The 22,265-nt window shown below is 39.9% G+C and overlaps 2 protein-coding genes across 3 annotated transcripts in view; one reads left to right on the plus strand and one right to left on the minus strand.

The window, feature by feature from the left end:
- On the plus strand, positions 1-17,999 carry ace (angiotensin I converting enzyme (peptidyl-dipeptidase A) 1). The gene is made up of 25 exons (XM_031739682.2): positions 1-234; positions 3,321-3,491; positions 3,579-3,666; positions 4,488-4,631; positions 4,754-4,945; positions 5,329-5,426; positions 5,586-5,755; positions 5,846-6,069; positions 6,351-6,495; positions 6,792-6,890; positions 8,341-8,463; positions 8,565-8,770; positions 8,905-9,041; positions 9,372-9,530; positions 9,929-10,016; positions 10,181-10,324; positions 11,596-11,787; positions 12,172-12,269; positions 12,395-12,567; positions 12,978-13,201; positions 13,293-13,437; positions 13,537-13,635; positions 13,826-13,948; positions 14,107-14,291; positions 15,136-17,999. The coding sequence occupies exons 1-25, from the start codon at positions 1-3 to the stop codon at positions 15,336-15,338; spliced, it is 3,864 nt and encodes a 1,287-aa protein (XP_031595542.1). The 3' UTR covers positions 15,339-17,999.
- The window catches only part of itga3b (integrin, alpha 3b), a 27,656-nt gene continuing 21,074 nt past the window's right edge, over positions 15,684-22,265 (minus strand). Inside the window, exons 20-26 of one of the 2 annotated variants that reach the window (XM_031739684.2) lie at positions 21,963-22,139; positions 19,586-19,717; positions 19,201-19,314; positions 18,717-18,815; positions 18,514-18,639; positions 18,282-18,434; positions 15,684-18,179 (exon numbers count right to left, since the gene is read on the minus strand). In XM_031739684.2, the coding sequence (XP_031595544.1) occupies positions 18,324-18,434; positions 18,514-18,639; positions 18,717-18,815; positions 19,201-19,314; positions 19,586-19,717; positions 21,963-22,139 (759 nt within the window). In that variant the 3' untranslated portion in view covers positions 15,684-18,179; positions 18,282-18,323. The remainder of the gene's footprint in view (positions 18,180-18,281; positions 18,435-18,513; positions 18,640-18,716; positions 18,816-19,200; positions 19,315-19,585; positions 19,718-21,962; positions 22,140-22,265) is intronic. The other variant, XM_031739683.2, reaches the window with a different exon arrangement.

A 22,265-nucleotide genomic window follows, 5' to 3' on the forward strand; every position in this document is an offset into this window, starting at 1 on the left:
ATGGGTACTGGTTTGGACAGGTTTCTGTGGTCAGTACTGCTGCTGCTGCCAGTCTTTGGGCTATCTGAGGCTCTGCCAGAAAGCTGGCTGCCTGGGGAATATTCAGACACCATCAGTGATGCACAAAGGTTCCTCAGTGACTACAACAGCACCGCCGAGGAGGTGTTTTTCCACAGTGTCTCTGCCAGCTGGAACTACAACACCAACATAACAGACCACAACTCAAAGCTTCAGGTAAGACATCTGCAGTCTCGAGCTCACAAGACAACTCGGTGGGCAACTTTTTCTCTCATGCTGATATTTCATTGTCCACTGTACATCACTCTTGTCAGTACTAGCATCTTGTCACCAGAAATGCAGAGTTTTCTGGGGAACTCAGCTCTGCTTGACTTGGAGAGTCCTACTATTCATCTCTCTCCAGCATTGCATGCTCAGTTTCCTCCCAACGCAGCCAACTCTGCTTGCGCTTTACTGGAAAATAAATGAGATCTGAATGCCTGTGGTGTGAATGTCTTTAAAATATAATTCTAATGGGTCTCGCCTGCTCTTATGTTGGCCTTTTTTCTCGAGTAACTGTTTGCTTTATGATTCTTCTGCTTGAAGTATTTTGTCCTCATGGCAGCACCCTCTACTAAATGTAGTTTTGCACACACCAGTAGTCTTTATAGCCCGTTGTGGCAATATTTGCAGCCAGTAAAATGCCTTTTTAAAGCAATTTCAAAATGTGTTTTCTTAGAAGGAAGCTGCGATACGTTAATATCAGATTGCTAATGTTCTAAAACTGCATGTTACCACAGGTCTGAGAAACAGTTGCATTAAAAGCTTAGGGACAAGCCAGTAAGGCAGCAGAAAAGTACAGTGAGACTGGAAACAGAAACCAACAAAGCTGCTGAGGTGTGGAAAAGACGCACGCCCATGAAATAGTCAAACATCCAAGTCCTGTTGGACAGCTGTCGAAACAGGAATTTGGTAAACTATCTAGGCTTTGAACACTACTTCCCTGACACACACACACACACACAACAGGTGTCCCACACCGAACTCCTTGAACAGGGTCAGTCTACAGAATGTGTTTTGTTCCGCAGCCTGCTTTTGTGATGGAAGGTGAAAGACAAGCAACATATGACATGCTGCGCATGAGCATATTTTCCTCCCCTGAGTTTTTTTAAAGAAGGATCAAAGTGAATCCGAGCATAGAACTCCGTCTAATCTGGCAGCCAGTCAGCTTGACAGAGACATTTTGCGATATGGGCTGCTCAGCAAATCTTGTGCAGTTAAATATTTTGATAAGTCATATTTGCTCACTGATCGTTCACAAAAAGCAAATATGTGCACAAACACACTTTGCTTGTAGCTTCAAGGAAGGCAAAGGTGATTGTCACTGCAAATTAAACTTTTGTACGTGGAGAGGATCCAATAGGAAACAAAGTGAAATACCAGCAGATGTCAAAATCAGACCTGAGGCTTTGGCATCCATTTCATTGCAAACATACAGAGCTTCTTCTTTTTTCAATGCTACTTGTATGTGTTCATATTATAGAAAACGCTGCATAACTTTTTCTTCAACATTAGTGTTTTTTGAGATGCAGATGTTTTAAAATATCTTTAAAAAACTGAAATGTAAAGACTGTATTTCTGTAATCAGTTTAAATGCTAATAATAGGTGAGACAGCTCATTCCAAAAGGTAAAATTGAATATAAATTTGTAAACAGATTTATTACTAATAGAAAATATATAAATGTAGCAGAAATTGAGTGCAAGCTTGCTGAGAGAAAATGATTGAGAAAAATAGAGATTGAGAGGTAGAGCACAAAGGTCAGAGTTAATGCTTCTCAGCCGCACCGTTTCTTTGTTTTTTCCCTTCTCCCGCAGCCTGTTATTGTAGGGAAGGCTCCTAAATGGCTCCAATATGCGTGTGCAATTATTTTGTAATTTTTTTGATACTTGTAGAAGGTAGTCTGGTTTTCTCTACACATACTACAAATAATAAAAGGCTGCAACACCATTAAAGGAATTCTTTACAAAAAAAGTCAGAGGTGCATATAAGATGCACGTTTTATAGAGGAGCAAATCAGTGTTGAACGGCACAGCGGCCTTGAGTGCATTCATTCTTCTGAGACTTATTGTTACAAAAAGAAACTCTTGACACTTAATGGAGCCGCAGATAAGCATGTGGACTTGAGTAGCTATAGTATTTTTTTTTTTAGAGATGTTATCCTTGAGCAAGGGTTATTTCACTCTTCAGCACTTGCTCAGTAGATAGGTAGAGCTCTTTATTGCCACCACGGGGAAGATGTATTGTTACAGCTATCAATAAACCCGCATATTCTAGTTACACAGTTACGGGACAAAGACAGAAGGCTGGTAAAACAAATGGTTAAAGAACTGGAAAAAATGATGACATTAGATGAAAAAGTAGAAATGACAAAGATTAGCTTAAATCCTTGCTTCAAACTCCATGTTTAGCCATCCAGCAAATTTCAAGAAATCTGCATGATTCTTTAAGGGAGACTTGCTCTTATTTTTAAATTTAATTATTTATTTTTAATAGATTGTAAACATAAATATTTATTTATTTTATGTGGGAGTCACTTTTTGGGTCAGGCTTAGTACTTTGACTGTGTCTTTCAGTATGCCACTGTAGTTGTGCTGCTTGGGCAATACATTTTTTTCCGAGGACCCACACGAGAAACTGGGACTGTTGTGGAGGGCCACACCGATAAGCCAGACTCAGTCCTACTGAGTTGGTGCGGCCCTCCACAACAGTCCCAGTTTCTCGTGTGGGTCCACGGAAAAATTAATTGCAGACTCATGATGCAGAAATATAGACATAGACAAAGATGAAGAAAGACACCCGCGTTGCATAAGATATGTTTTACATGGATGCTGGCAGTTACATTGGTTTGAAAGTGCACTCTGGTCTATAATAGCAGCTTGTAAAACTGATCCGTCCTTTCATTTTCTGGAGGATGACAGTCTTCACAAAAAACTGGCATGTGTTATAACAAGCTGATAATAAGAGTCCAACCCCGTATGACTTTGTGCCAACAGCTAGTTCCTACAGTACAGCTCAACAGAGACTTTCACCAAGTCTTAGTTTTCTCAAGTGTTCACTTATCAATAATTCAAATATTTACAAAAAAAAGAAGGAAAAAAAAGAATGACCCTGCACCTTTGGCTTTTTCATGGTTTAAAAAAACACATGCCATAAACATTTTTGATAATTATTAATTATTGCTACCTCTTGAGAGACCTATCAATGCACTGTTTAAAATATTTAGTAGCCGTATCATTTACGTCTACCTTGTTTTGTCTTTAGGTAAGTGCATCTCTTGAAGAACAGGCATTTGTGGAGGCATGGGGGATGAAGGCTAAGCAGGTCTTCTCTTCTGGAGTTCTCGACACCCTTCCTGACCCTAAAGACAAAAAACTGATGGAAAAGATCAAGCTACTCGGTGCTGCCAACCTTCTCCCGGAAGAAAGAGAGCAGGTTTGTCTGTCAGATATCTGACGACTCGGTAACCATGTTTGTGACACTGCTAAACTCCTTTGTATCTTTTTAAAAAATTCTCTACAGTATAACACCATTCTGAGCACCATGGACAATATTTATTCGACATCTAAGGTGCACCCACAGCCAAACATCAGCTGGAGTCTGGAACCTGGTGAGTACGCTATAATAAATCCTCAGTTTGAAGGTCAAACTGCACAAATGATATGATGCAAGAATTTTTTAGGATGTTCAAGTCAAAACAAGGCAGTGTTAAAGAATATGAACAAGTCAACAATGCCTGGGGAAGAAAACACTTTTAAGTGATTAAGATCTTATCAGCTTTTAAAAGTAGCAGGATGGGGATATTCACTTCAGGGAGGCCTCCAGGGGAAGTGCTGTGGTTATGTTAATGGAAAATCTACAGAAAAAACACATGGGTAGCTTTTAACTTCAACAGTGTTAATTGTGAACAATAGTCTTTTGTGCTTTGCTGGCAAAAACTTCATAAAGTAACAGTGAGGCAAGAGCTCACAACCAATCAGTTCTGCTACAATTTTTTTGTTTGTATAAGTAAATGCGTTCATTAAGGTGCAGTCCCTATATTGTTATTGGTTTCTTAATCTTGGAAATCATCCATCTTGGGTTACTCCGTGACACATCCCCTCACAAAAACACTACTGTCTCTATCATAACAAAGACTTCCAGGTACCGCTTTTCCCTGCCATTTTCTGTGCGGCTCAACTTTCCCCTGTTCCTAACCTTCATTTCCTCTCTCTGGGATTTTGAAGAAAATTGTTGGTTTAAGTAATTGTCAAAATAACACAGAGTTATCACAAGTCTTCCTGCTGTGATAACGTGAGCAGACAGAAATCTAACCACCAGCAAATCACCATGTGTTCAGGAAAACCTGAAGCTTTTGAGTGTAATGCACCGGATTAGCATCTTCCTGATTGTGACACGTTTTCCACATCTTTTTGCATTTCTGTTTTAAAGAGCTCACAGAGATCATGGCTAGCTCCAGGAGCTACAAGACACTGCTGTATGCCTGGGAGGGCTGGCACAATGCGTCAGGTGTGCCACTCAAAAACTACTATCCGAGCTTTGTGGAGCTCAGCAACAAAGCCTCGCGAGCTGATGGTAAGTACTCCTTGCTAGCTGTTGATATCGAGCAGGAGGTTCCTAATGGAGTGAAGAAGAAGCAAAGCAGAATGAGGACACAGGAGTAGAAATGACCACATTAACATTTTTGCCCTGTTCAGGATTTCAGGACACTGGAGATGACTGGCGCTCTTGGTATGAGACTGAAACCTTTAGGCAGGACTTGGAAGAAATCTACAAGACGATTGAGCCCCTCTACCTGAATCTACACGCCTTTGTTCGCCGCCAGCTCTACAACCAGTATGGCCCCAAGTACATCAACCTTAAAGGACCTATCCCTGCTCACTTGCTAGGTAAAATGCATGTAGTATCCATCCAATATGAGCTACACGTACATGCATGCATTACTCAGGAGTCGGTCGGCCAAAAAATATAGCAAAAAATGAGAAAGGGCAGGGTGGTCTTTAATTTGTAATTTATTACTATTTATTTATTTTTAACATTAATTTCCATTACATAAACAGTAATTTTTAAATCATGTGTAGTAAACACATATGCCATGGCCAATGAGCTCAGAGAATTAGGATGCAGGCACACCATGGGAGTAGTATAATGCTCTTATCTCACTGCTGTGCATAAACATGCTGCAGCAGGCATTTCCTACAGTGCCTGTGAGTGGTCCACAACAAAGTAAGTTAGAACTGTTGCTTAAGTGTGTTTTCCTCCTCACCCCCAGGAAATATGTGGGCCCAGACCTGGAACAACATTTATGATATGATGATCCCATTTCCTGACAAACCTAACATTGATGTGACTGATGAAATGGTCAGACAAGTAAGTAGGACGGGAAGCTTTTATGGAACTAGATTAGGTTAAAGGAAGAGGGGAAAGAACATTCTCTGGTTCTTCCAGATCATCAAGCTTTCACTGCAATTATAATAATTTTGTCAAACAGCATTAATTGCGACGAGTCTGATTGTTTCCACTTCGCAGGGCTATAACGCCACACACATGTTTCGTGTGGCCGAGGAGTTCTTCACCTCTCTGGGTTTGGAGAGGATGCCTGAGGAGTTCTGGGAGGGATCCATGTTGGTTAAGCCTCAGGGTCGAGAGGTGGTGTGCCACGCGTCTGCCTGGGACTTTTACAATCGCAAGGACTTCAGGTAAAATGAATTTTAGTTGTGCTTCACATATTTTTCATTGCTAATAAAACATAAAAAGCAATTCTATTCACATTGCATTCCCTATTTAAGAATTAAGCAGTGCACCACAGTCACGATGGAACAGCTCTTCACTGTACACCATGAGATGGGACATATTCAGTACTACCTGCAGTACAAGGACAAGCCTGTGGGCTTCCGCCGTGGAGCCAACCCTGGTTTTCACGAGGCTATCGGTGATGTTTTGTCCCTTTCCGTTTCTACGCCCAAGCATCTGGAAACCATTAATCTTCTGGAATCTGTGACATCTGACATCGGTAATAGCATGAACACAGAAATAAAACCTTTCCATACCACCAACATCCCTTCTGGTGGGCTTCAGTACCATAACTAAGAAGGCTTCCGTGTAAGGGCATCTTTTAGAAGCTCAACACTGCAACACTGTGTAATTTATCCCCAAGATTCTAATACCAGAAGTGTAATAAAATCCCGATTTTTATACACTCAGACAACTGAGATGAATTCTTATATCAATATCTTTCTTATCCTATTTGTTTGTTTGTCTGGTTTTACTAAATGACGCTTTGTGTTTCTCTAGAAACTGACACCAACTACCTGCTAAAAATGGCTCTGGAGAAGATAGCCTTCCTTCCCTTTGGCTACCTTATTGACCTCTGGAGATGGGATGTCTTTAGTGGAAAGACCCCTCCGGAGCGTTACAATGCTGACTGGTGGTATCTCAGGTAGGAGGTTATGCATAGAAACTGTTGTACAAGTTAAAAGAATTGTTTGTGAAATATGTTTTGACAGAAAGGTTTTCTTGATAAACCTATAGTCGAGTAACAAAAGGCATCTTTGGGTGCTGGAGAACTAGCATAGACTCAAGAAAGTTAGTGCTTTATTCATCTTGGAGGGAAACGATTGCCAGTAGGAGAAAAGAATTCCAATGACTGACATGTGACAAACTGGTAATTATTAGAGCAGATGTCTCAGGTTTATTGGCTGGCTGGATTAATCTGTCTCTTATTTCTTTTAACAGAACAAAATATCAAGGCATCTGCCCACCCACCAGGCGTACAGAGGAGCACTTTGATGCTGGGGCAAAATACCACATCCCTGGGAACACGCCGTACATCAGGTAAGCATCCTGTGATGGAGACGATCGATTGGATTATTGATATTTTCAGGACAGTCCCAGGAACCTGATTAATGTGGTGTTCATACAAGCACTACTGCACACTGTACGCTACTAAAAGCATACCTGGATAGTGCAATAAAGACAAAATGCTTTAAACTTTAAATCCCTTAAAATGGAGACTGTCTGGAGTGTGTATAGGTACTGTGCAAAAGTCTTGAGCCACCCTTTATTTCTTTATATTTTGCCTCTAAGGAGCCGGACTTCTTAATAAATGATCTTCTTAAAAAATGGTCTTGAGTAGAAATCTTTCAAATTTTTTGGGACACTGGCTGTTTTTGTGGTCCAGTCCCTGTAGCTGACCATTTAAGAGGAATTTAAACATTTTTTGTTTGTTTGTTTAACCACTTAACGTTCATCTATAAATTATTTAAGCGTAAAAAAACACAACTCACCTAACTCAAGGGATGGGTGTCTACAGCCATCTGTAAAGCACGATAGAGGCTCTGTCATGGTTTGGGGTTGGATTTCAGCCAGTGGTGAAGGAGATCTTGTCAGTATTATTGGAATTATGAAATCTTTAATCCACCATGTAATATTATGTTATAGATTTGCACTGAGTTAAATTTCCAGCATGACAGTGATCCCAAACACACTGCCAGTACAGTAAAAGCGTACCTGGATAGAAAAAAACCACAACATGGAACAAGATCAGTCATGGATCGGCCTCCCCAGAGTCCGGACATGAACATTATTGAAGCAGAGTAGGATCATCTTTACGGAGAACAGAACAAAAGGCAGCCAACATCCAAAAAGGAGCTTTGAAGGTCTCGCAAGAAGAAGTTTGGAGAACTATTCCTGAAGCCTTCTTAAAGAAATTACAAGAAAGCTTCTCTAGGAGAGTTCAGGCTGTGTTGAAGAATAAAGACGATCATACTAAATATTGACTTTCATCGTTCGAATCACACAAACTATGTTTTTGCCTTGTGTACTGCATTTCCATGTGTGCAGACTTTGCACAGTACTGTATTAGTGCCTTAATAATAGGTATTGTGTGAAGGGTAACTCTGTGGCTGAAGTTAAGGCAGTGAACATGCAACAATGCCTGACAAGCTGAAAAGTATGGTATTGTGTGGGGCACTGCATTGCGGTTTTAAAACAATACTACAGGCCTACAATAGCAGGAAATGTAGCAGAAGCTGGGGTGGTATGAGAAAATCCTCTGACTCCATCTGGTTTCATTTAGGAGTTGGAAATAAAAATCAAAGGCTGAGTTACTTTAACAGAAAAAGATTGCAGAGCTTGCATATATGTGGCCTCAAACACATACAAGAGTTACATAAATTGTGTCATCTAAATAGTCAATTTTTTCTGTAATTTAAATTTTTTTATACCTTGGGCAGTATACGAACTTCATTTGCAAAAGTTAAAGCTTTTCTTTTTTGCCCTGCAGATATTTTGTCAGCTTCATCCTTCAGTTCCAGTTTCATGAAAAACTTTGCGAAGCAGCCAGGCACACAGGTCCCTTGCACACATGTGACATCTACCGGTCTGCAGAGGCGGGAGCCATTTTAAAGTGAGCTGATTATACCTTCAAGTTAAATACCAGGATTATAATTAATGGCTTATGGGGGAAAAAAATAAAGCTGCAATGCATTTTCACTCTTATCCCTCCAGGAAAGTCCTTCAGGCCGGCTCATCTGAAAGCTGGCCAGTTGTGCTCCAGGATGCTATAGGCACTAATAAATTAAACGCCAGCTCCCTCATGAAGTACTTTGAGCCTATTATTGACTGGTTGAAGAAGCAAAATGTGAATGAGACGTTGGGATGGCCAGACTTCAACTGGGTCCCACCTATGCCTGAAGGCTACCCAGAGGATATTGGTAAGTTAGGAGATTGAGGACGAAGATTATTTACATCTTATAAATGTCATTCACAAGTTGCAGCTTTACTCAGATACGAAACATTAGTTAGGTGACTTATTTTTAGCTGACTTTGTTTTTTCCTGTTTACGCAGACAAGAACACAGATGAGCTTGATGCACAGAAGCTTCTGGAAGAGTACAACAGTACAGCTGAGGTGGTATGGTATGCATACACTGAGGCCTCCTGGAAGTACAACACCGACCTCAATGAAGCCAATAAACAGGCAATGGTGAGGCCCACTGACCAACCAGCTCAAAGGAGATCACCTTAACCCTTTTCAACGTCAGCTCTGCTCATGGTTTCGCTGAATCAATAAAATTAATTTTCTTGATCAAACTGTGTCAATGAATCAATAACTGATTGAGTTGATGTGTCACTAATAAATGCATGTGTGCATGATTCTAATTACCTATACACTGGTCCATCCATCCATCCATCTGTCCATCCATTTGTTGATCTGTCTGTCCATCCATCCATCCATCCATCCATCCTGCTTTCATTGGCATATAATAAAAAATTGTTTAATATTAAAAAAATGCTATTCATTATTCTTCTCTAGCTTGAAAAGAACCTGGAGATGTCAGCACACACCTTGAAGTATGGACTGCAGGCCCGTCAGTACGACACCACTGACTTCCAAGATGGCTCGGTCAAACGCATCATTAAAAAACTCAGTGACATCGAGAGGGCTGCGCTCCCCTCAGCAGAACTGGAAGAGGTGTGCAGGAAATACCTAAATTCCTGAAATGTGTGAGAGTATTCATAGCTGTTCTCGATGTTTAAAACACCTTTAAGTGTTCCCCAACAACAATGCATATGAAAAAGGGAGGCAGAATATAAGCTACCACAATCAGAGCCTGTATATTAAATATATTTAAAGGAATGTCTCTTTGTTTTGAACCCACTTGCACCAATGTGAATATGTTGGCATTGTTTTAGAAAGGTCCAAATAACCCTACTCTATACTCAAAGAAATGCATTTATCTGATGAGATATTAGCCAACTCAGGTCTTGGCGCGTGTAAAAACAAGCTGCCATGTATCATATACATTTAGTAAATGTCACAACCTGCTGATAATTTCATTGGGATCAAAAGTAGTTTCTTTGCCTTTTTAGTACAATACACTCCTGTCCAACATGGAGACCAAGTACAGTGTGGCTGAGGTCTGCAGAGAGAATAATGAATGCCTCCCTCTGGATCCAGGTATGACTACGGACAAAATGCTGCAGATTGACTTCCGGATAAATAATGGCTTTTGGTAGCTGATACACGTGATAATGCTAAATAGTGCAATTATTATCACACTGCCTTAGAGAATATACAGTAGGCAAAGTTCGCATGATGAAATATTTTAAAATCTGTTTCAGATCTCCAGAAGATCATGGCAGAGTCCAGGGATTACGATGAGCTGCTATTTGCCTGGAAAGGATGGCGAGATTCTGCTGGCAAAGTACTCCGTCAGGATTATAAGAGATATGTTGAACTGGCCAACAAGGCTGCCACACTAAATGGTATGACATTAAAATGTAATTTTACACCTACTGTGAGATTCTTCATCAATCTGTCCTGCTGGGAAACTTTAAAAAGCTTGGCCTTGATGGAGACAGCAGTTATAGAACTGATTTTTTTCAGATGCATGGCAGTCAAAGAGTGGTTAGTATAAATAAGTGGAGTCAAGGAACTGCTTTAGTCAGTCCATCATATTTATACTCACCAGATACTTTGTTATGTTCTGAGTTCGACCCTTTTGCATTCAGAACTGCCTCCTTGGCAGAGATTCAACAAAGTGCTGGAAACATTCCTCAGAGAGGCATTTCACCCAGAGAACTGCTGCTCACTGGATTTTCTCTTTTTTGGTCCATTCTCTATAAAACCCAGAGATGGTTGTGTGGGAAATATCCAGTAGGTCAGCAGTTTCATAAAGACTACAACATTCAAAACTCACTCATATCACCTCTCTTCCTCATTTAGATGCTCTGTTTAAACTTGAACAGGTCGTCTTGATCATGTCTTTATGAACTGCTGGCATATGACTGGCTGATGTGATTAAGCGCTTGCATTAATGAGCAGCTGAACAAGTGTGTCTAACAAAGTGTGTGTGTACATATACAGTATCTCCAAAGTGACAGAGCTGTGTGTACACATACGGGATTTGGCTGCTTGTATATTTAAACAATGAGGACATATAAGGATTTGCTGTTAAATTGTTGCACACAGATTCACATTTTATCAAGACCAGGAGTTAAATCATTTGTTACACCACACTTATCCTCAGCCAGAGTCCTAAGCTTCATCACGCCCAAGGTTTTTCTTTTTCTTTACCTAAGAAAGTCTGGAAATTTTTTTTAAAAATGTGTCTTTTTAAAAAATTGTCCTGTCAGGTATTTTATCAAAGAGATTTTTCCATTTTGCAGTGACACAGCAGGATATATTATCGCACCAGACAGCTGACGTTATATAGCAATAAAAACACATTTTATGGTACAAAGAGTTTATGATTACACATTATTTGTCAGTGTTTAGAAATTGATGACCTAATAAAAAGATATCTGCTATACAGTCAGCAGATTTGAACTATATATACTGTTAATTATTTACTAAAAACTGTTGGATTATGCAACATGCTAGGTGAATGTTTTACTCTCAAATAAACAGCAGCCTTTTTCTGCCACCCTAGTAGTATGAAATAAATCACTTCTCCAAATTAAAACACTTTACATGATGATGTTTAAAGTATTCCTATGATTACTATTAAGGTATTTCAATCTGGCATTCTCTGTAGGTCACTCTGATAATGGAGCTTTCTGGCGTTCCCTGTATGAAACGCCTACCTTTGAAGAAGATCTGGAGACTCTGTGGAAGGAGCTGGAGCCACTCTATCTGAACTTGCATGCTTATGTTCGAAGGGGTCTATATAATAAATATGGCTCCAACCATATCAACCTAAAGGGGCCTATTCCTGCTCATTTACTTGGTAAGTAACGCGATTTGACTGCACTCGAGGCTCTATACTGACTTCAGACTTCAGGTCACAGGACAGAACCACTTTTCAGCCAGCGTTTCACTTTGGAATCCCAAGTATTCTAACACTATAGACAAAACTCTCCTTTTATGTCTGAGCGTGGCCCCTTCATATTCTGTCGTTGACTGTAGAAGCGTTTGGATTTAGGCAAGATTTAATTTGCTTTCAGGGGCATCAAGCGTGAGATTGTGTGTGACAGTTCCACATGGTCAGGGATTGGAGCGACTCACAGTCCCAAATCTCACTTGGTTAAACACTGGCACAGCCGATGACCTTCTCCCTGACTTCTTAAGACTAAAAATATGGAACATGAGTGCTGTTTTTTCTCTTTTTCAGGCAACATGTGGGCACAGACGTGGTCTGGCATAATGGATTTGGTCATGCCCTATCCAGACGCCACACAGGTTGACGCCACCCCAGCCATGGTGCAGCAGGTGAATCGATGCATGAACCAGCTGTTGCTTTAAAGCCATTACTGCACACATCAAAATCCAAGGAAGCACGCAGAAAACATATGCAAGCATCTTTTCTTACAGTCTTTCTCATTTCTCTCACTCAGGGATGGGATGCCATCAGAATGTTTCAGGAATCTGACAAATTTTTCACCTCTCTGGGTTTGGAGCCAATGCCGCCGGAATTCTGGAGCAAATCTATGCTGGAGAAGCCGTCTGATGGACGCCAGGTGGTGTGCCACGCCTCTGCGTGGGACTTCTATAACCGAAAAGACTTCAGGTTGAGCCTAACTTTTTTTCCCTTCAAGCTAGAATCAAGAGACACGTAGCAGCCTGGAAGCCTTACCAAAATCTTACAGAATATCAGTCAAATCTCAGAATCTTTATATGATAGTTAACAAAGGCACTCCCCGAAGAAGGCTGGTAATGAAATTATATGTCTCTTTCCTGTTGGGCTGCCACAGTTTGACCTCAAAGACAAACTATTGGCTCTGAGAAGGCAAAGATAGGCAGGGCCAAGCAAAAGGGTATTTTTGTATTACTTTGTATATTTTTTTAGCAGAACATGTCAACTATATATGTTTATTATGTCTATTATTAATATTTTTTGTGTGAGGTGGAATCATGAGTTTGTCTTTGAAACATCATTTGCATAATTTGCTCTAATGACTTCTTTGTTTGCTTCTCCAGGATCAAGCAGTGCACTGTTGTCACTATGGATGACCTGATCACCGTGCACCACGAGATGGGCCACATTCAGTATTTCCTGCAGTACAAGGACCAGCCCGTGTCCTTCCGTGACGGAGCCAACCCCGGCTTTCACGAGGCCATCGGAGATGTGCTTGCCTTGTCTGTGTCAACACCCAAACATCTGCAGAGCATCGGCCTCCTGGACAAGGTTGAGAACAACTATGGTGAGTGACGTTTGCCACAAAAGCAAAATCTTCAAATGCATGTTGCTGTATTACAGCATATGATTTTGGCATTTATAAACGCCTCATTTAGAGAGTGACATCAACTTCCTGATGAGCATGGCACTTGACAAGATTGCCTTCCTACCTTTCGGCTACCTAATGGACCAGTGGAGGTGGAAGGTGTTTGATGGACGCATCCCGCACACCGAGTACAATAAAGAATGGTGGAACCTCAGGTAAAGTTTATATCACAGAAATGCATTTATTGCATTTATAGATGCTGATTCCCTAAGTAATTATAACAAGCATGCATGTGTCTTTTCTTTGTATTGCAGATTGAAGTACCAGGGGTTGTGCCCACCTGTAACACGCACTGAGGAGGACTTTGACCCAGGTGCAAAGTTCCACATCCCTGCTAACGTTCCCTACGTCAGGTAAGGTTTTCTGATTCTCAAGAACAAAGACGTGATATTTTATCACCGATAAGTGATAAATGATTCAATATCACCTCATCATGATTGATAAGATAAATATGCTTTGGAACACAACATGATCTTACTCTTGTGCAGTAGCACCACTGTACACTGAGCATAGTGCTGACTTTTTTTAATCATCTTCAATCAGGTATTTTGTCAGCTTCGTCATCCAGTTTCAGTTCCACAAAGCTCTGTGTAATGCTGCCAAGCATAATGGACCTTTATACACCTGTGACATCTACCAATCCAAAGAAGCTGGAAAGCTCTTAGGGTTAGTACGCACACTTCCACACACTCAAGTGCAGCCGCTCATATGTATGCTATTTTTTGTTTTCAGCACTGGCAGTTTAATTGTTTATCCGAGACATTCTTATTAGTTATCCTAGTCTTCTCTGACCTTCTCTGTAACTTTTCTATTGCTGTTTTCAGTGATGTAATGAAGCTGGGATTCAGCAAGCCCTGGCCTGAGGCTATGGCTATGATCACTGGCGAGTCCAAAATGAGTGCCCAGCCACTCATGGAGTACTTCCAGCCTCTTATTGAATGGCTCGAGAAGGAGAACAGCAAGAACAATGATGTTCGCGGATGGCCAGATTACGACTGGAAGCCTTTTAGTATGTTCACAGAAACATATACATGTATTCACTCATCAAAGCTTTGCTAATACGTTTTCCATAGTCAAGGCCAAAAGTTTCTGAACACCTACTCTGAAAAAAAAAGAAACACACAGGGGAAGTCTTTGTGTGTGTGTGTTTCTCCTCTGCTGCAGCTGAAATTAATCTCCTAGTCATTTTGTATTACAATGCACATGCTCTGACTAAATTGATGAAAACATTACCAAGAAAGCCAAAGAAAGGCCCTGGTAGGGATAGTGGAGAAAAGTGAACACATCTGTTATTGAAGAGATTAAATTATGAAACCAATAACTAGATGCAAAACTAAATTAATTAGTATGGAAATGATTTTTAATGCTTTTTAAAAGTATTAGACTGGGCCTCACATTTGACCTTTTTCATTATTGTTATGTGAAACTAGTACTGACACAGAAATGTTGATACACATATGCATAGTTACAGAACAACAACAGCAGTTTTCCAATTAAGACATATCAGCTTGCGCCACCTGTTGGTATGAAGAGGAATAGCTCTTGAAAATACAAAGGAAACATTTAAAAATGCATTTTTCTTTATTTTCTTTTAGCTGCCTTTCATTGTTTTCTGTGTCAGATTTACATAATGAGTTTGAGTATTGGAACATTCACTATTCAGCTTTTGATAGCTACTGCTGGGCTTTGTTAAAGCAGCTTTTACTGATCACTGCAGATGGAAATGTTTCTTCCCTATAGCTTTCAAAAATAAGCACAACAAGAAGCCATCTGAAAATGACTGCACACCTACCCTTTATGTTTTAATTGCTGAGTGAAAAACAACCATTTCAACATGTTTGTATCCCCAACAGGTGAATCTTCAACAGGTGAAGCTAAAACTGTGGATTTCCTGGGTTTAAATGTGAACAGGTCGGCTGCCATAGCCGGCCAGTGGATCCTGTTGGCCCTCGGCGTGCTGCTCTTGGTGGCCACCGTCCTTACGGCCTACATGTACAGGAAGGCAAGAAAGCCGGAAAAGTCCCTGTCTACTATGGAGCTGAAGCAAAAAGATTAGCCGTGTTTGACGACTGAACGCCGAAAGTGAAGCCTGACTTACTGTAGCTGGCACAATACCAACCTCAATGTGAACATCAGTGTTTTTTGTGTACTGCACAACATCTGAACAAATTTGCTCCTCATGTTTTGTCTGCCTACCAACTCTTGCATATTTATTGTATACACAAAAACACAAGATTCCTTACTTGCCTATGCAAAAGAACACATGCAATTTTTTTGTAATTTATTTGTAAGCTTTTATGTTAAAGAAGGAAGAGTTTTAAAATGAAAATTTGTCATTCATTGTGTAAGTGTTTCTGAATATTTGATTTTTTTTTCTAATTAGTTGAATCCTCAGCATTTCTACAATAAAGACATTAAATATTTATTCTGCCTCTGTTTGGAGACGTGACATGAATGAATTACAAAAGTTATTAAAAACAATTTCATTACAATAAAAAAAATGCACAGTAACATAAAAAAGCCAACACCACAGGATGAAAAAAAAAAAGCCTGTGCATCGTTTTCAGCCCTTCCCTCTTTACTCACAGAGTCAATACAACCTCTTTAGTGGCTACAGTTGCACATCAGAATACAGTACCTGCAGGCGCTCGGGTAACACAGACTGGAGCAGTAAAGCAACACTTAGTCCCATCAGAGACTGTTTAATAACAGGCTTTTATCAGCACAGTCTATCATTGGTCTTGCAGGTTTACCTTAACGGGGGCCACAGAGGCCTAGAAACAATCCAAGAGAAGGCTTTCTGTCTTTTAAAAATACAATGAGCAACAGTGGGAGAACAAATTCATTAAAACAGTCAATTTAACGCAACTTGTTACTATATACAATTTATACGTACCTATCTATGCTGGATCGTAAAGTCTCCACATAGACATCATGCCACTAAACTAATCCAGTGTTGTGACTCCCTGTATGACATTCTTTAGATATGTATGTTAATGTACTCGCCTAAGATGATGAAATAAATAATAGTCAAGTTTACTCCCTGACTAAATCGACACGCGGACACGAAGCTATTGCTTTTCAACTTGTTACAAACCTGCTTTTGGCGTTCACTGCTGTGGAATTCAATGCAGGAAATTACAGTGTATCCGCTGGGGCTATTTAACATATTCCAAGTATTACTCACCTATAAGTACAAATCCTGTTTCCCTGAAAACAGGCAAACAATGCAAGTACATAACCTGAACAATATATAATGTCACGTTCTGCATTTGAGGCTAGTGCCAAAACCATTCCAACGGAAAGTCAGGGTACATTTGACGTGAACGTTCACTCATAAGAGAGCGGCTGCTGGTCATTATGTTCTAAGTGCAGGGGTTGAAAATGATCTACAAATCAACTTATCTTGATTTAAATCCCTAACAGAGTCACTGACTCCTGACCACAAAGTGATAGAAGCAGAAAGGACATTTACAATCACAGATTAGATATATACACTCAGATTAGATATGGAAATAGGCACGGTGTGAAACAGCACAACAAATGACCAGCAACATTTCTCAGAAATTTTAGAAAAAAAAAAGATATAAAAAATACACATACAGAAAAAAATTTCAGTACATTAGCTCATACAACACAATCAAAACCAGTTACATTTGTATGCGACACAGCTTCTAATGTACAATGTACATGTGCATTCACAAGCGCTTAACAAGTTACAATCTCTGGAACAAAATGTTCAGTGTATTGCACAAAAAAGAGTCTATAAAAAATAAAACCATTAAAAAAATGAATGCACTATCCACAGTTGGTCCATGTTGGTCCACGTGGCTCAGTCTAACCCAGGGTTTTTTGGCCTCTTGTCAAGTCTATTGTGACACTGAGCAGTTCAGGGTTTAAAACAAAGGCCTCAGTAGTAGTAATGCTGCATCTCTGTCCAACTTGTGATCCAATACTTTTTCTGTGGCTCCTCGGGCTGAAACCCCAGATTGAACTGATAGCGCTCAGCCCGGCGAATTTTCACTCCCTGGTGCTTTGGCATTATTCTGTAGTAGATGGCTCGCTTGAAGAAGCCAAGCTAGCAGGAAGAAAAAAGAAAGGAAGAAGGTGACATTAAAAAGTTTGAGAGCTGAGTTTTTTAATGGCTTAGGAAGAAGATTTAGGATTTAGAAGCTGGGGAGATTCACGCTGACAGAGACAGAAATGCGCACTACCCTGCTGATTAAGGGAGGATTCACATTTGTGTGTTCCTTTAAGGTATATGCTGTTATACGGATACCTTGGAAGTCAGATGTCGAAACTTGGGACTGACGTCGCTTCCAAGGTGACTGCATTCCCGTTGTAAAGTTGGAAAAAACACGTAAAAAATGGATTTGTTTTGCCTCTTAGCAAGATAGAGCCATTCATTCATTTATTTAACCAGTCATACATACACAACGGTGGCAGCAGAGATCAAATGTTTTACATTTTTGCTGCTGTTTTTCTTCACTGCCGCCAACTGGGAACTCTGAAATTCCGTCTTCCAACTTAATCTGGAATGCACTAAGAGTTGCTGGTGCAATCATCAATGTGGAATCAACCAATCAGTCCCAAGGTGAGCTAACAGAGCTTGAATGAGCATTTAAACAAGCTGTTACTCTCTTTGTTCGTATGCTACATGGTGATTACTTATAGCAAGCATAAATGTCACCAGTTACATGCCAAACAACAAGCTGTGCAAGCAACTTCCATCTCTCTTAATAATATTATTTAATTGGTTAATTTTTCTCAAATATTCAGCAAAAGCAGCACAAGGAAAGCCAGGCAGTGTATATACGTATATGTGAATCCTCCCCAAGATGGAAAAGAAGTAGTGAAAAAAAGTTAGCCATACAGAGATCAACAGTGCAGCGTTAGCCTGCAAGGAAAGCAGTCGAAGTGGTTAGTTGAATCACATCCCAAACTCGGTGCTGCCACTGACAGTATCTACAGAAAAATCCTTTCAAAGGGGTGTTTTTACCCAAAAGCCCCAATGGTGTATGCTGTTGGGAGACACGGGGCCTCAGTAGTCCTCAGTTAGCCTCTCTGTCTCAGAGGGCTGGATCTTCATCTCAGCCTTCTGGGCCTTGGCCTCATACATCTCCCTCCTGCTGGCTCTCTGGAAGAAGCCACACTGGAGGAAGGCGCATGAATTCTGGGGTTAGACTAATGTGTCAAAACAGAGGTTAAAGCTCAATGAAACACAATCTCACCTTCCATAGTATAAGAATGATGATTCCTAGTAGTACAATTCCTGCTACAGCTGCAGAGATGATGATCCACAGGGGAAGCTCATAGGGCGTCTCCACCCTTTCCTCTGGTTCTATTTGTACTGTGAACTACAAGAAAAGTGAAGAATGTAATATATTATCATATCATAAGCAATATTTTCATTTCATTCATCATCATCACATACCCATGTCTTCTGACTCTCCATCTTGATGTTTGATTGATTATTAATAAGCTTCAGTGTGGCTTGGCCTTTAACTTCAACTACAACTGCATCGGAATAGTCCTGTAGGCACACACAGATACAACATCAGAACATTTTCCCAAAAGTCAGGGCATAGACAGTAAAATAGGATTGTTATTTCAATCTGCACTTATTTATATTTGGTCATATAGCTCTTTTCTGGAATAAACTCCTTCCACATGTATACAAGGAAAGCATGCAGTGGTTAGGAAGCACCTCCCTGCCCTTCTATTTGCAAACATGGAAATCCTGAGGCATGGACATGCCAGAGAAGAACACAGACAGCAGATATCACAGTGATCAAGAAGAAGAAGCTTACACAGCACCTTGCCAAGTGAGTTTTTGGCCTACCAGATCTAACAGTACACTTGATATATAATAAAAAAATCACCATGAATCTGCAATATATATTAGCTGGTGAGCTCACCTCTAACATTGTACTATTCCACAACCGGGATTGGACATAAATTGTGGCTGAATCTGAAACACTGAGCAGCGGGCAGGTAAACGTCACACACTTTGCTGTCGCCTTGGAGCATTCCTTTAACAGACCATAAGAAAGAAACTCTATTAGAGAGTGAACAGATACTGACACTTAAGACTAGATTTAAAAAGAAAAATCTACTATCTACAATGGATGACTCAATTTGTATATTAAATGTTAATCCTACTGACGTTGGTATTTGCCACAGTGTGAGGGGGTCAGTCCACTTATTTTGAAAGATATTAAATTCTGTACACAAGACTCCTCACATACATACGTCGCACATATACGCATGATTATGTTAAGGGAATATAAAGCTAGCACTTACCAACAGGTACTTCTTTTTGCGAGTAGAAGACAGTGTGGCTGCTGCCTGTGGCTCAATATTTGAATGGGTCACGTCATTCACACCTTCCACTCTAACCTGTCGCTTAGTACGCTTAGGTCTGCTCTCTGACAACTGCAAGATGGGAGAAAAAAAAAGAAGAAAGAAAAAGGAAGAAAAAAAGAGGAAACAGAGGAGACAGAGACATTACATCAGAGGGTTAATTACTGGGTTTGATAAAGACATTACTACATTTTTCTCAGAATAGCATTGTCATTTCAACTGTCTATATATAGGCTGCAAGCACTATGGCTTTCTATTTGGGACTTTGTGAGGTCTGTGTGTGGCGACAGATGTTTTTTTCCAAAATGTATTTCTGAACAGTGGTTTGGCATTTAGACCATTTTCACACCACTTTTCTAAAATTGACATTTATTCACAATGCTCTGACTTGAGTTCACGCTGACATCGGCTTGAGCAACACACGTAACAAGTCAATGACCCACCTAGCTCAAGGAATTTATGCTACTGAATTTCTCAAAGGTTGATAAAACAGTCTATACAGTGTGTGAACTAAGTGAGTAATGTATTTAGAGGTAAGGTTCATGGGTTTAAAATATATCTCACAGTTTATGGTTCAGTACCTAATGTTTGTTTAAAAAAGTAATGATAAGCCTTGGATGTACTTTCTGTTTAGTGCTAATGAGTAAAAGCTAGTATGCTAATGTGCTAAATAAGGATGGTAACTGAATTAAACATCTGCTAAACATAAGCACTTTAGCTTATTTGGATGCTGATAGAATTTAACTCAGAGTATATGTCATATATTTAACTTTCAACTGCTGTTTAATTCTCTGCGTCTTTTGACAGTGCCAAGGAGACTATGGAGTTCTCCTTGTTTAAATACCGCAGTCATTGGTCAAACTATTCTTGACACTATCACTTCTGTTCTAAACCTAAACAATGGCTGAATGAAACCGTTCGCGGTGTCAGATGAGACTGCAGGAAAGCAGAACATCAACAGCAAAAGGTAAAGTACAACTGTTTTTTGATATTCTTAAGGGAAACTTCACGTTGTTATCAAAGAACTGTAAAAGCTGAAAAAAAACAAGCAGATAATATTTTAACAACTGTCACAAACGCTTAGTGAAATGAACTCTTTCATTAAAATCCCTCAACTTAACTCATGACATGTTTCAACGAGGTACACCGTTTTTTGTTTTTTTTAGTTTCAGTGATTGCTATGTGGAGTTCCCCAAGGTTCGATTCTGGGGCCAGGCTTTTTTTCCCTTTACAACCTTCCCCCTAAGGTCCATTTTAAAAAGACATGGCAGCTCTTTACACTTTTATATTGATAATCATCAAATTAACCTACCCTAAAAAGGTCTTTAAAAAACACAGAGTGTTTCAGGGACATCAAACCCCTGATGGCTCTACATTTCTAAATATTCAATGACAGTAAAATTGAGGTCGTGATACATAAACCCAGTGATTCTGGCTCAGTGGAACCTTATATTAAGCCCACTGTAATCAACTTTGGAGTTCAAGTGAACTGTGATTTTAAACTGGATAAACATATGTCCATAAATCTACAGATTTATCCATCGTCAGATCACTTGGTGATTTTGAGAGAGTTATAGAAGCCTTAATTACAACTCAACTCGACTACAAAAGGCACACTGGTGTAACTCAAGCCTCCCTCTCACACCTACAGTTGCTTCAAAAAGCCACCCCATGCCTCCTTCCTGAAAATTGAAACAAGAATACTTCCTCTCCCCTGTTCTGCTCTCCCTTCACTGGTTTCCTGTGAGTTTTATGATTGATTTCAAGATTTTATCTATTTTATTGTCTCTTGTCGCTTTGCCATAATATCTTGCTCACCTCATAACACCTTATGTCCCTTCAAAGTTACCAAACTCCATGGTATGGTTGGCCAGCAGCCTTCACATTTTTAAAATAAATCATAAAACACATCCCCTATCTCCTTTGTTTCTAACCTGGAGTGAGAGCTGTACATGATGGTGATCATTTTTTATTCTTCAGAGGTCTTGATTTTTAAGGTCTTGTACGGGTTTATTTGTATGTAAAGTGTATATATTTTAATTATGTTCTTACTGTGTGAAATTAATATTTTTGGTCAGTTTTTAATGTGTTTTATAAATAAGGTTGCATGAGACTGAACTGGATTGAAAGTACAGCTATACCTATGTATGGCTTCACAGAGAGGCTAGCAGAGATGTTGATCAAGTTTTTGAATGTCTTAAAAGTTTGATTTGTGTATTTTTTGTTGCTGTTAAGTTTTTGTTTTTGGTCTTACTCTGGGTCATCTTCACAGATATCACACATCATACGTTTCAAAAAGTGTTAAAAAGAACCTTACAGTTAGGTTAAGCATGTTGACCACATTTCCAGGAGGTTTACACTCCGTTTCAGAATCCCCCTGAACAACAATCTTCGTCAGGTACAGCAGCCACTTGCCGTTTGCTACCTCATAGGGCCACTCAAACTCCACAGCCAGGGTTGCTATGTCTTGCAGCGATTGTCCCATTGTGTTCAACTAGAGGTGGAAGCAGTCAGAAACATTAAAAATAGAAGTGAAATACATCAGATGGTATGAAATAACAACATGGTGACTGTAACTCCTAAACAGTATCCACCCCTGCTCACACTTAAACCACAAACC

Source organism: Oreochromis aureus, linkage group 8 (genome assembly GCF_013358895.1).
Source record: "Oreochromis aureus strain Israel breed Guangdong linkage group 8, ZZ_aureus, whole genome shotgun sequence".
NCBI classification, from domain to species: Eukaryota; Metazoa; Chordata; class Actinopteri; order Cichliformes; family Cichlidae; genus Oreochromis; species Oreochromis aureus.

Coding starts and splice junctions, on each gene's coding strand:
- ace (XM_031739682.2), top strand. CDS start 1: ATGGGTACTGGTTTGGACAGGTTTCTGTGGTCAGTACTGCTGCTGCTG. Junction 10,325..11,595: donor CAAGGCTGCCACACTAAATG/GTATGACATTAA, acceptor CATTCTCTGTAG/GTCACTCTGATAATGGAGCT. Junction 14,292..15,135: donor TTACGACTGGAAGCCTTTTA/GTATGTTCACAG, acceptor TATCCCCAACAG/GTGAATCTTCAACAGGTGAA.